This window comes from Podarcis tiliguerta (assembly GCF_965153285.1).
Source record: "Podarcis tiliguerta genome assembly, chromosome: 16".
NCBI lineage: Eukaryota > Metazoa > Chordata > Lepidosauria > Squamata > Lacertidae > Podarcis > Podarcis tiliguerta.
In genome coordinates this window covers 14,890,814-14,904,798 of record NC_139549.1, presented here as the reverse complement: position 1 = coordinate 14,904,798, position 13,985 = coordinate 14,890,814, and the positions used below count along the sequence as shown (strand labels likewise).

The following is a 13,985-nucleotide window of genomic DNA, read 5'->3' as shown; positions in this document are numbered from 1 at the left end:
AACCACTACACCACACTAGCTCTCAAAACAGTCTCAAATGAGGCAAAAACAGGCCCTCTGAGCCCGGCTTCGGCTGGGAAGGGCGGGATATAACTAAATTATTATTATTATTATTATTATGCTTTGCTCATTGTGCAAATGGCTTTAGATACCTATTAGGTCCTATAAATTACCATATAGCATATATTCAACACAAAAAATAGCGACAATTTGTTGTTGACCAAGAACAGCTGGACATATAAAGGGCCCCATTACCTTTAGTAGCTTAAAGGTAAAGGTAAATTGACCCCTGACCATTAGGTCCAGTCGTGACCGACTGGGGTTGCAGCGCTCATCTTGCTTGCTTGCTTACTCCGAGGCCACCTCAGCTCCTGGCAACCAGCACCCCTTGGCCAGCGCCAGAGGCACCATTCGCTTGGGGAGCTTGTAGCCAGGGCTGCTGCAACAAGCAGCTGTGCAAGCCTTTGGGAGGGAGAGATGTGAGAGGGCATCAGAGGAGGGAGGGAAAGAAGGAGGGACAGGGGCCAGTGTTGCCCGTGGCACCCCTGAGCACCATTCAAGGCACCCTAGGGCATAGCTGTCAACTTTTCCCTTTCCTTGTGAGGAATCCTATTCGGAATAAGGGAATTTCCCTTTAAAAAAGGTTGATAGCTATGCCCTAGGGTGGGACGCAGGTGGCGTTGTGAGTTAAACCACAGAGCCTAGGGCTTGCCGATCAGAAGGTCGGCGGTTCAAATCCCCGCGATGGGGTGAGCTCCCGTTGCTCGGTCCCTGCTCCTGCCAACCTAGCAGTTCAAAAACACATCAAAGTGCAAGTAGATAAATAGGTAACGCTCCGGCAGGAAGGTAAATGGCGTTTCCGTGTGCTGCTCTGGTTTGCCAGAAGTGGCTTAGTCATTCTGGCCACATGATCCGGAAGCTGTACGCCGGCTCCCTCAGCCAATAAAGTGAGATGAGCGCTGCAACCCCAGAGTCGGCCACGACTGGACCTAATGGTCAGGGTTCCCTTTACCTTTACCATGCCCTAGGATGCCACAGCACACTGGTTGAAAACCACTGCTGTAGGGAATGTGATCGTATAAACAGGCTCCCGAAAGGCCAGGTGGGGTACGGGTGGGAGCCATTGATTCTGGCAGAGCTGAATTCAGAAAGGTCCCTCACCTCTCATCCTCATTGCCAACACCTTCCAGGTGCTGCAGGAGGCTGGATTCAGGCAGGTCCAGGCGTTGGACTATACAGAGCGGATGCTGTCAGCCTTGACTCAAGAGCTGCAAGAGCTGCAAAGAAGTCGGCAGCAATTTGTCCAGGTGGGTTGGCAGATTGGAGATGAAGCAGCCTAGAGCTGAGCTTGTCTCTCTCCCTGTGTGGCTGCACACACACACACACACACACCTGTTGAAAACTGACAGACTTGGACCACAGGCAGGAGCAGCCTGTCCTGTTTCGTCACCCCTCTGCCAAAGTCTCGCTTACCAGGGTCACACGGCTTTGGCTTCCAGCTTCCGGGGAGATCTTGCCAAAACCTGGAAGCCAGAGTCACTTCTCCAGTGACAGGGGAAAAGCGAGCGGAAGCAGTGGTAAGATGTCGCCGGAAGCTGCCTCTGCCGCTTCTCACTTCTCTGGTGGCAGGAGCAGAGAATCGCCTTGGGATTCCGCCGCCTGAGGCAGCTGCTTCAGTCTGTCTCATAGGTGGGCTGGCCCTGACCAATGACAGCACCACGAAAACAAATATTGGGAGAGAGCAAGGGCATTTCGGAGGACTGGGCAAGCAGTTGAAAAGGGCCAAAGTAGAACCAGTGACCTAGGCTGGGGTACAATCTGTCCTTTTTATCATGTGGCATTATGGCCACTCAAAGTAAATAATGCTATGGTGTTCATCTTTGGCTGAGGTGAGGCAGGATTTGTCCTTTTTATCAAAATGCAGGAGAAGCACTTTTAGAATATGATGTTTTAAGCTTTAGAACTTGTCTCTTTTTTTTTTACAGTTGTAAGTTGCTTCGAGACCTTTTATGAGCAACAAATAGGTGTAATTAATTGTAATAATCCTTCCCCCCCCCCCGAAAAAAAAATCAAGCAGCAGGTGGGAGCTCCAGGCAAGCAGATTTCAGACAAACATTAGGCAAAACTTCCAAGGGAGCGGAGAGCGGGCAGTATAAATATTTCTACTGCACAATGAGGACATTTACAATTCCTTCTTGTTCTCTGTTTAGTTACAGCATTTATATTGTGCATAATCATAGCATTTTGAGCAGTGTAAATAAAAACAAACCATACGGTGATAGGGGTGGGGGGGACAACATGATTCAGTTTGAATTTAAAGACGAACCTACCTAATTTGCACTAACTGGAACAATATGTGAACTGAAACAGAGCTATTCTTGGAAATTTGCACTTTTCTGGATTTTGCAAAGCAGTTTCTAACCAAGCAACATGTACAAAAATGCAAAAATGAAGGTAAGGTGTGCATAAAAATGCACACCTTGGTGAAAGGAAGCATAAAAAATGCATTTTGAGGGGAAATATAAATATATGGGGAAAGACGCTTTGCAAAAATGCATGCATTAGGCAAAAATACTTAAGAAAATGTGTATGTTGGGAGAAATTTGTACTGAAATGCTGATGGATTTTCACGAGGACTTTAAAAATAAGTCCCCAAACTGATGTGCAGATGGAAACAACTGAACTTATGCTTGGAAAAACGAGAAACTGGAAGAAACCTCAATTGACAGATCTGTCCCCTCCCTAGAAAAAGAACAAAACAATAAATTTCACCCCACCAGGGAGTGTGAGTGACTCTCCTCTTTCTTCTCTGCCTAGGAATTCTCAGAGAGCGAGTTTGAGTCCTTGGCCTCTGGATGGCGGGAGAAGCTGCAGCGCTGTGCGGATGGGGACCAGCGCTGGGGGGTCTTCTATGCTCTGAAGCCGCAGTAGCTGCTGCCCCACCCCAAACAGCCTGCGGCAGTGAACTCCTCTCCAGCTCCAGGAGCTTTCTGGCCCAGCAAGCTTTTAATAGTATTTGCTTGTGTTTTCTTCCTACTGCTGCCTGGTCAGCTTTCAAGTCTGGATCCACTGCAAGAGTTTGTAAGAAACTTTGCCTTCCAGTCTGGATTTTTCCTGGCCTTTCAGTCAGATTACTTGGCTTTGCACTATTCCAGGTCTGGCTGCAAGTGTGGAAGGATTTCTCTCTCTCTCTCTCTCTCTCTCTCTCTCTCTCTCTCTCTGTTTCTTTCCTTCTTCCCTCCTTCTCAGTGGCGTTGTGTGGGTTGTCAGCACCCGGGGCAAGGCAAGTAATTTGCGCCCCCCACTGCACTGTCCCTCCCCCAGATAGTCCCTCTCTCTCTCTCTCTCTCTCTCCCTCTCCCTCTCCCTCTCCCTCTCTCTGTTTATTTCCTTCTTCGCTCCTTCTTTCCTTTCTTTCCCTCTTCCTGGAACAATCCCCTCCTCTCCCTCCGCATCTCTGTTCCATCTGTTTCGGTTATTAAAAACTTACTACATTTTCTTTATTTCCTTGTTTATACCACATTTGTGGTGAGTATGTGTAGAAACTGCCTTGCGGTATACAAAATGTAAAATGCTTATCTCTCGCTCCAACCATTTTTACCTCAGGCCTCAATCTCCAAGCGGTCCCAGGGCATTTTCCTAAAAGGCAATGTGGCCCTCAGGCTCCCAGTTTAGTTATTGTTTATTTTCTGGTGTGCCACAACATTCTGGGAAAATAAAAACAGTGGCAGCAAATTGCTGCCACCCAGATAAACTCTCCCATCACCAGGGGAAGGCGAAAATGCATCCCCATGATTGGAGTACCAGAAATTCCTCATTCCTTGCATACACCAATGACAAAACTCCTTCTCCTGTCACCAACCCCAAGAGGGAAGTATTGGCAGGATTACAGAGCCTCAAAGTTTGGAGAAGTTCAAAAAAATCTCTTAGGAAATGTCTTATTTCTGCAGACACTCTCAAACCTCTGTGTCTCCTCTATCCAGGCAAGCAAGTCATTTTCCTCCCATCCCTGCGAAACCATGCTGTTAGGAGAACTAACCCGGGTTGTAACGTTGAAGTCCTATAAACCCACCAGCAGGGGGCAGCAGCTCTCCGTCTGATCAATAAATCAGTGCCGTGCTGCCACAGTCATACAGTATTTGGAAACGGCAGAACATCTCTGAAACTCATGGCTCATGCCACCTGCCTGAACTGCCTGAGAGCTGATGGGTCCCAGTGTTGGGGAGAGGGCTGAACCTGGAGGGCTGTGGGCTGGGACAGGGTGAGCCCTCTATCCTAGACCTTACTGTTCAAAGGGTCTGGGGTGTGGGTGGGTCTGTGGGTGCCGTAGCCTCCAACATTTCTCCGATGAAGATAGGGACATCCTAAGGAAAAGCAGGACATTCCGGGTTCAAATCAGAAACCGAAACAGCTTCTCTAAATCACGGACGTCCCTGGAAAATAAGGATACTTGGAGGGTCTGGGATGGCTGCTTTAGTTGAGATTCTTGTATTGCAGGGGGCTGAACTATATCAGGGGTCAGCAAACTTTTTCAGCAGGGGGCCAGTCCACTGTCCCTCAGACCTTGTCGGGGGCCGGACTATATTTTGGGGGGGAAACAATGAACAAATTCCTGTGCCCCACAAATAACCCAGAGACGCATTTTAAATAAAAGGACACATTCTACTCATGTAAAAACACACTGATTCCCGGACCATCCATGGGCTGGATTTAGAAGGTGTTTGGGCCGGATCCAGCCCCTGGGCCTTAGTTTGCCTACCCATGAACTAGATGACCCAAGGGGGAAACCTTCCAACTACAATTCTGTAATTCTGTGCTGCTTTGCATGTTGTAGAGTATTGATTTAAAACAACAACAATAACAACAACCAGTAAGTGAAACGGAGCTGGATAGACAAATGATGGCAACTTGTCCATGGCAAGTCTATGTTTAGGATGACCTAAGCCATGTAGTATGTAACAAGGATAACGCTTCTCTAAAACATATGTTTTCTACAATATTGATAAGTTTTTGGCAGAAGGTAGTAGGGACGATCAAAACCACTGTACAGAATGATCTCAAATTTGCAGAGGGAAATATGCTTTTGGATTATACATGGAACCTAACAAAGGGACAATATGAGTGGAATCTCCGTGCCCTTACTATGGCAAAAAGACAGGTTATTGATGAGTTGGAAGAATAAAAATGCAGCTGCCTTCAACGATTGGTTGAAGATACGTACAAACTCACTGCACATCAATGAGTTGCGTACAAACATGAACAATCAAGACATTTTAAAGAATAATGGCACACCCACTTTCCAGAACATGCTCATGTGTTTAAAGTGACCATGCGCGCTCAATAATAACACCACCTTTTGCTTCATAATTGACTGTTTCCCAATCAAATATGGCGTTTCCAAGAATATCGTCGTCTAGCAGGGTGCGCTTCTGTTAAGTTGTGGGCGAACATAGTAGATGACACAGTGATTTCTCCAGAGCAGCTCTTTATTGTAGCTGGACAGAACTGAACAGCAAACAGCTCAGCCGGCCTGCTTTTATAGGAGCCGGCTGTCAACACTGTATCAACAACAACCCAGGGTTTCCCGCCTAAAATAACTGACGTGGACCTGAGTGAAAACTATCTACAGTATCCCCCTGTTGGCCCAGGGGGAGAACATCAGTACATAACACCCCTCCCCACCGAGAAAAGGCGTTAGTTACAATCGTAATGGTTTCCTTATATACAGCACTACACGTAATGGTTCAATTAGGCACAAAAAGCATATCGGTTACATTTCCCATACTTAAACCAACAGTGATACATGTCCAACAACATAGTCCTTTAAATAAGTTGGGCGCTTGGAAACTCTGCCAGACCGCCGGGGACTGGTAGCCAAGTCCGGAGGGCCACCCAATTCTTGCTGAGGCTGTGGTGCGACCCTAGGTGGCGTTGAACCCAAATCCCCTGGATCCACTGCTGTGGATGGAGCCTCCGCAAGTGGAGTGGTCTGAGTCTGTGGTAAGTCTGGCAGACCCTCTGAAGCGGCTTGGTTCGGCTCCACGCTGGCAGTTTGCGAGGGAGGTGTAGGAGGAGCCTCGCCATCTGTAAGTTTCTCTTCTGGAGACACGAGCGCAGTTGGGGGCACCACGGTAGTGTCCAAGTCCCCAACCCTGCGCCTAAGCTGGTCTATGTGCCGGCGCCACAAGCGTCCGTCTTCGAGTGCCACCTGGTACGAGCGAGGTCCAGTGACTCCCACTACTGTGGCTGGCACCCAAGGAATGTCCCCCACATAGTTCCGGGCAAAGACCTGGTTTCCTGGAACAAAAGACCGTGGCGCGTTGGCACAGCCTGGGGGTTCAGCCACGGCAAAGTCCGGGTGCAGCCGGTCGAGCGGTGACCTGAGGCGGCGGCCCATAAGCAGTTCAGCAGGACTCCGCCCTGTGGCCGCATGAGGGGTGATGTGTTGCACGAACAAGTATTCGGCGACCCGCTCGTGCCAGTCTCCCCGGTCCAGGCGCGCCAGTGCCTCTTTTGCCGAGTGCACCATTCTCTCCGCTTGCCCGTTGCTGGATGGATGAAATGGTGCCGTTAGGGCATGGCGGATGCCCAGTCCCAAAAGATACCGCTCAAAAGTGCCTGACGTGAACTGCGGTCCGTTGTCGGAGACAAGGACATCAGGACACCCATGCGTCGCAAAGAGTCCTTGCAGCACCCGGATGACGGCCTCGGTAGTGGTGGAGGGCATCAGGGCCACCTCCAGCCATTTGGAATAGGCGTCTACCACTACCATAAAGGTCCGGCCGTGAAAGGGGCCAGCCAGATCGATGTGCACCCTTGACCAGGGTGTCTTTGGCGTCTCCCAGGTGTGTCCTTTAGCTGCCGGTGGTGCAGGCCTTGATTCTTGGCACGCTTGACAGGCGGACACCCAGGCAGTGATGGCATCGTCCATGTTAGGCCACCAGACGTAACACCGAGCCAACGCCTTCATTTTGACAATTCCCGGGTGGCCAACGTGCAGAGCCTCCAGGACGCGTTGACGGAGTCTTTGGGGAATCACGACGCGGTCTCCCCACAGCAGACAGCCGCGATGAGCCGAGAGTTCATGTTGTCTGGTTGTGAAGGGCTGGAACTCCGATGCAAAAGGCCCTTGTGGCCACCCCCTCCACACCCAGTTGAGCACACGGCTGATGGTGCGTTCCTGGGCAGATGCGGAGGCCACAGTGGCAGCCGATACAGGCGCTTCCGGAAGATCCTCAATCAGGAGGAGCGATGAAGCTGGAGCCGGGTCTTCCACAAATGCTGGAAGAGGGCAACGGCTGAGGGCATCAGCATGGCCCATCGATTTCCCCGGGCGATGGACGAGCCGGTAGTGGTAGGCAGCCAGGAAAACAGTCCATCGCAGCATGCGCGGCGAGAGGACCGGTGGAGTTGGACGATCACCGGCGAGGAGGCCCAGGAGCGGCTTGTGGTCAGTGATGAGGTCAAAAGTCCTGCCATAGAGGTATTCATGGAACCTCTTCACTCCAGCCACAAGTGCCAGTGCCTCCTTGTTGAGCTGGCTGTAATTCCGTTCCGTCTGAGATAGCGTCCTGGAAAAGTAGGCGAGCGGTGCTTCTCTTCCGTCTGGAAAACGGTGACTAAGGACAGCGCCGATGCCAAAAGGTGAGGCATCGCAGGCAAGGACCAGCGGCCTGGATTCACTGTACTGTACCAGCACACTGTCCGATGAAAGGAGAGCCTTGACCGCGTTGAAGGCCGCCATCTCCCGATGACCCCAGGACCAAGGCGTCTTTGTGCTGAGGAGTCGGTGAAGAGGCTCAGCCACCGTGGCTTTGTGGGGCAGGAACATGTTATAAAAGTTCAGCAGCCCCAGGAACGCCTGCAACTCCGTCTTGTTCTTTGGGATGGGGGCCTGCTGGATAGCGCGGATCTTGGATGTGGTCGGGTGAAGTCCGGAGGCGTCGATAAGATAGCCCAGGAACTCCACCTGTGGAACGGCGATCTGGCACTTCTCCCTCTTTACCTTGAGCCCAGCCTCTTGGAACCTGGTCAGCACGGCACGGAGGCGCTCGAACAGCTGCTGGTGTGAGTCTGCGGACACCAAGACGTCATCAAAATATGGTACCACGCCCGGAAGCCCTTGCAGGAGACGCTCCATAAGGCTTTGGAAGATGCCAGGAGCCACACTCACCCCGAACTGCAACCGGCGGCAACGGAATGCCCCTCGGTGGGTGACGATCGTCTGGGCTTCAGCAGTGGCATCATCGACGGGCAGTTGTTGATAGGCTTGGGCAAGGTCCAGCTTAGCGAAGACCTTACCTTCACCCAGGGAATGCAGCAGGTGTTGGACAACAGGAACCGGATAAGCGTGCTGCTGAAGTGCCTTGTTGATCGTGCACTTGTAGTCAGCGCAGATTCTCACCGACCCGTCTGGCTTGACAGGCGTGACGATGGGGGTTTCCCACTTGGCATGGTCAACCGGCTCCAAAACTCCTTGGGCGATCAGCTTGTCCAGTTGTTCGTCCACCTTAGCCTTGAGAGCAAAGGGAACCCGGCGTGGCTTTAGCTTGATGGGGGCGACTTGTGGATCAAGGCTAAAGGAGATGGGCGTACCTGTATATTGCCCCAAAGTGCCGTCAAAAACCTCGGCAAAGTCTTTGATCAGACCCTCAGTCTCTGCGTTAGAGATGCAGTTGATGCCGGTGACTTCCAGGCTGAGGGCATCAAAACAGTCTAGTCCTAGGAGGCTTGGCCGCTGGCCTTCGACCACCACCAACCGGAGCAGGCCCGAAAAATCCTTGAATGCGATCCGGAACCGGCCAACGCCTACCATGGGAATGTCGTTTCCCTGGTAGTCTCTCAGGTGTACGCGGTGAGAGTCAAGTTGCCTTTTGGACACTCTGGGTACCAGTCTTTTGATGGTGCTCCAAGACACGATGGACAGGGCAGACCCGGTGTCGATCTCCATGTCACATGGAGCTCCTTCAATGAGCACCGTGACGTTCAGCTTGCGTCGCGTAGGCGAATCGGTTTGGCCAATCGTGGTTCCAGACGGGCAGCGGCAGTTGGTGAGAGCGAAACAGCTTTCCTTGGCAGACTGGAGTGAAGACTTGGACTTGCGAGTTGGTGAAGGGGGGGTGTCAGACGGAGCCGATCGGCAGACCTTAGCGATGTGGCCCCTTCTGGAACACTTCCTACAGATGGCGTCTCTGAATCGACACTTGGCACGGGAATGGTTGCCTCCGCAGCCGGCACATTCCGGTTGGCCCTTGGACTTCTGTTGGAACTTCCTGCGCTCCCGCTTTGTCTGGTGCACGTCATCGTCTTCACTGGAGGATGCCTCATCACTGCTGGCCTCTTCGTGATGCACTGGAACTGGTTTCCTAGCAAGACGCGGGCTGCTGGACTTGCGGATCTCCTGGGCAGAGCGTTCAGCAGCTTCTGAGGCCACAGCCTCCTCAATGGCTTTCTGTAGCGTGAGGTCTGGCTTGGCGAGGAGACACCGTTGCAGATGGATGTCCCGGACCCCGCAGACGATTCGATCCATCAGAGCATCATCTAAGTCTCGGAACTCGCAGTGCAGTGCAGCCTGTCGCAGGGCGGTGGTGTAGTTGTTGATTGACTCCCCCTCTGCCTGGTTCCGGTGGTAGAACGCATGGCGGGCAGCAATCTTGGACGGCTTTGGTGCATAGTGGTTGCGGAGCTTCTCTTGGATCGTGTCCCACGGTGTTGCCTGGACTGCTTCAGGCGCAACCAATGCTCGGGCCGTCTCAAACACCTCAGGCCCACAGAGGCTGAGGAATAGGCCCCGCTTACGCTCCTGTGATACTTGCGTCAGCTCGTTGGCTTGGAGGTAGCAGTCGAACCGAGCGAGGTAGGAGTCCCATGATTCAGAGGCTGGCGCAAATGGCGGTAGAGGCACAAGTGAAGCCATGGTTCCGATGCCGGCGTGAAGGGCGATGGATGGAACACCGAGCTCTAGCCAGAACAGTCAGCTCTGAATTGGTTCTGTTCAGTGATTTCGCTCAGTGATTCAGCTCTGCTCAGAGGGTGGCTGCATCTGGCTGTGCTCTGATGTCCATCGATCCCATCCTCGTCGCCAGTGTTAAGTTGTGGGCGAACATAGTAGATGACACAGTGATTTCTCCAGAGCAGCTCTTTATTGTAGCTGGACAGAACTGAACAGCAAACAGCTCAGCCGGCCTGCTTTTATAGGAGCCGGCTGTCAACATTGTATCAACAACAACCCAGGGTTTCCCGCCTAAAATAACTGATGTGGACCTGAGTGAAAACTATCTACAATATCCCCCTGTTGGCCCAGGGGGAGAACATCAGTACATAACAGCTTCATTTCCTCCTGGGAAAGCACCCTTCCCCACATCCTCACCTCCAGCATCTCTCCGACATAGGAGTCGTTGATGTCAAAGCCACCCCCCATATTGTCTTGATCTTGACCGAGCACAATCGATGAGTCTGCGCTGATGGAGTATCCTTTCTTCAGGCTCCTGGGCGGCAGACGTTTTCCGTTCACCCACAACCTCGCCAGCCCTGTGGCAGAATCCCAAGATGCACACAAAGTCTCTCTTTCAAGCGACTGTTTTTCTGGGGTCACAAAGGTCACTGCTTCACCTCCCACGTAGAGGCTGTATTGGTTGGGTTTGTGCTTGTAGATGATGATATCGTTGTGGCTGTTCCGGGTGGCATAAGAGAAAAGGCTGTAAGCACGGGTCAGGTCCGTGTAATGTTTCAGGCACACGGTGAAGGCGGTCAACGGCTGCTTCGGGGAGGCCTTCAAAACCACATGGGCAGTATTCGATGCTTGCGCGAAAACAACTTGCTTCCCAGAGAGGCCTGAACCTGAAGGAAGAGGGAGGAGGAAGAGAGAATGTCGCAGCTTTCTTCAAAACTTTTTTTAAAAGTTTTTTATTAACAATTTCAACATAACAAATTATCAAAGCAAATCACCTTCATTCTTCCCCTCTTTTTCCCCTCCCACCACCCCAGCAAAACCCTCAGCTCCTCTCTCTGATTTCTCAACCTATGTTAACCTCTGCATATTGTAAAATTGTATACATCCTTCTATTATATATCTAATATATTATCCCTCAGTAAATTTGTATATGTTTATTCAAAACCTGCCAAGAAGTCCAGTTCATTTTGTTCTCTTTTTAGATAATTTATAAAAGGCTCCCATTCTTCCTTAAAGTCACAGTTGTCTTTGTCTCGCAGTTTGCATGGCAATTTTGCCACTTCTGCATAGTTCATCATGAGTTTGATATTAGATGGAAAGGACACAGTGACATATGAAGTCAAAAGCTGAAGGGGGGGGGGAAGGATTGTGAATAAGGAGAAGCATGGGCAGCATTTAAAAAAAATTAAGCATATATATTTTATTGATTTTTACTATGCTCGGTCCCTGCTCCTGCCAACCTAGCAGTTCGAAAGCTTGCTAAAAAGTGCAAGTAGATAAATAGGTACCGCTCCAGCGGGAAGGTAAACGGTGTTTCCGTGCGCTGTTCTTGTTTGCCAGAAGCGGCTTTGTCATGCTGGCCACATGACCCAGAAGCTATACGCCAGCTCTCTTGGCCAGTAAAGCGAGATGAGCGCCAAAACCGCAGAGTTGTCCACGACTGGACCTAATGGTCAGGGGTCCCTTTATCTTTATACATACTCACATATCATGATGTTGAAAACCAGATATTGCCCAGCCCTGCTCTATATCATGATGAAGTGCTTACCCTGAGATAGATGAACTCACTGTGAACTTGATTCTTCTCCAAAGAAGCAATTGGGCAATTGCCGATAAAATCTATCACGGTCACATTTGATTTCAAAAGAGGAAACTCCCCCCTGAACAAGATGATTGGTGAATAGGAACTAGAAAGGCAAAGGGTCGTATCACTCCAAAATGCTTCGGGTGTTGCTTCAAAACACAACATGGTGTCAGAAGTTCAACTGTATACTGCAGATTAGGAAAGGTACCATGAGGGCCAAAAGGACAGTGGCACGGTTAAGAAGCAGAGTCAAAGAAGCTATTAGAGGCAAGAAGACTTGTCCAAATGAAGAGAACATAAAGGAATGCAACTTTGGCAGAAAGAACTGTCCCTCAGCGCTGTGCGGATGGGGACCACCGCTGGGGGGTCTTCTATGCTCTGAAGCTGCAGTAGCCACCTCCAGCTCCTCACAACAACCTGGAACAATGAACTCCTGCCCAGGAGCTTTCTGGCCCAGCAAGCTTTTAATAGCATTTGCTTGTGTTTTCTTCCTACTGCTGCCTGGTCAGGTTTCAAGTCTGGATCCACTGCAAGAGTTTGCAAGAAACTTCGCCTTCCAGTCTGGGTTTTGCTGGGCTTTCAGTCAGATTACTTGGCTTTGCACTATTCCAGGTCTGGCTAGAAGTGTGGAAGGATTTCTCTCTCTCTCTTTCTGTTTCTTTCCTTCTTCCTTCCCTCTTTCTTTCCTTTCTTTCCCTCTTACTGGAATGATCCCCTCCTCTCCCTCTGCATCTCTGTTCCATCTGTTTTGGTTATTAAAATATTATTTCCTTTCCTTTCCTTTCTTTGTTTATATCACATTTGTTTAGTTCAGAGGTGGGGAAGCTTTGTGACCCTGTGTGGAAACTGCAGTACAAAATGTTAAATGCCCATCTATCACTCTGCCCACTTTTAAAACCTCTGGTTCCGCCCACCAGCTAGGAGGTTTGCCCAAAAGGGAATGTGGAGCTCAGGCTGAAAAAGGTTCCTGACTCAGTTTAGTTCTTCATTCTGGGGGAATAGAAGGGTGGCTGTGATCACCTCTCCTGTAACAGAGGAAGGAATGTACTCCGGAATGAGTAACAAATGTGTACAGAATGGAATGCCAAGAAATAATACCCACTCCTTACTTGGGACGCGGGTGGCGCTGTGGGTTAAACCACAGAGCCTAGGGCTTGCCGATCAGAAGATCGACAGTTCGAATCCCCGCGACAGGGTGAGCTCCCGTTCCTCGGTCCCTGCTCCTGCCAACCTAGCAGTTTGAAAGCACATCAAAGTGCAAGTAGATAAATAGGTACCCCTCTGGCGGGAAGGTAAACGGCGTTTCCGTGCGCTGCTCTGGTTCACCAGAAGCGGCTTAGTCATGCTGGCCACATGACCCAGAAGCTGTATGCCGGCTCCCTCGGCCAATAAAGCGAGATGAGCGCAGCAACCCCAGAGTCGGCCACGACTGGACCTAACTGTCAGGGGTCCCTTTACCTTCACCTTACTTGTAATAAAAAATAAAACTGAATGGGCGCCATCTTACATCGGGGCCCTCCAGATATTGCTGAGTTACATCTCTCCCCAGTTAGCATGGTTGGTAGTCCAAGCTGATGGGATCTGCAGTCAAATCCCAAAGGTTCCCCAGTCTTTGTATACACTTAGTCCCTTCTGTCACCAAAATGGTACCATGTCCTTTGTCAACAACAAATTGCCACTGTCTTTTGTGTTGAATATATACTATATAGTAATTTATATACTATATGGTAATTTATGGACCTAATAGGTATCTAAAGCCATTTGCCCATGTTGCCATGCAACCAGTCCATGCAGAATGTAGACACCCTATGTATAGAGATGAGCAAACCAGTGATATCTTAGGGAGCAGGCTAGCAGGTAGGGCTCATTACTTACATCATAGGAGCTTACACAACACAAAACACTGTTGCTGTATGTAGGTTTTATTTTATTTGTTTTTTATCTTATATTTTGGAAATGTACATCGTTGTTTTTTCCTTTAAATTTTTTTTGGGGCCCCAAAAGAGTGGGGCCCTAAGCTATAGCTTGTTTAGCTTATACATAAATCTGGCACTGATCAGCAGGCTTACAGAGCCCCAAAGTTTGGAGAAGTCCCCCCAAAAAACCCTCTTAGGAAACCTCTCATTTCTGCAGACACTCGCAAGCCTCTCTCCTCCATGCAGGTCAGGCAAGAGTCATTATCAAGAGTTCAAGGATTCAGCAGCAAAAATGCTCCGGGAGGACCAGTGG

At 50.2% G+C, this 13,985-nt stretch overlaps 1 protein-coding gene across 1 annotated transcript; it reads right to left on the bottom strand.

The window, feature by feature from the left end:
* Positions 1–4,173: 4,173 nt before the first annotated feature.
* Positions 4,174–12,488, bottom strand: LOC310667134 (serum amyloid P-component-like; the record flags this gene model as incomplete). Its single annotated transcript, XM_083418864.1, has 3 exons — positions 4,174–4,202; positions 10,321–10,880; positions 12,460–12,488. The coding sequence occupies 3 exons, from the start codon at positions 12,486–12,488 to the stop codon at positions 4,174–4,176; spliced, it is 618 nt and encodes a 205-aa protein (XP_083274990.1).
* Positions 12,489–13,985: the final 1,497 nt, after the last annotated feature.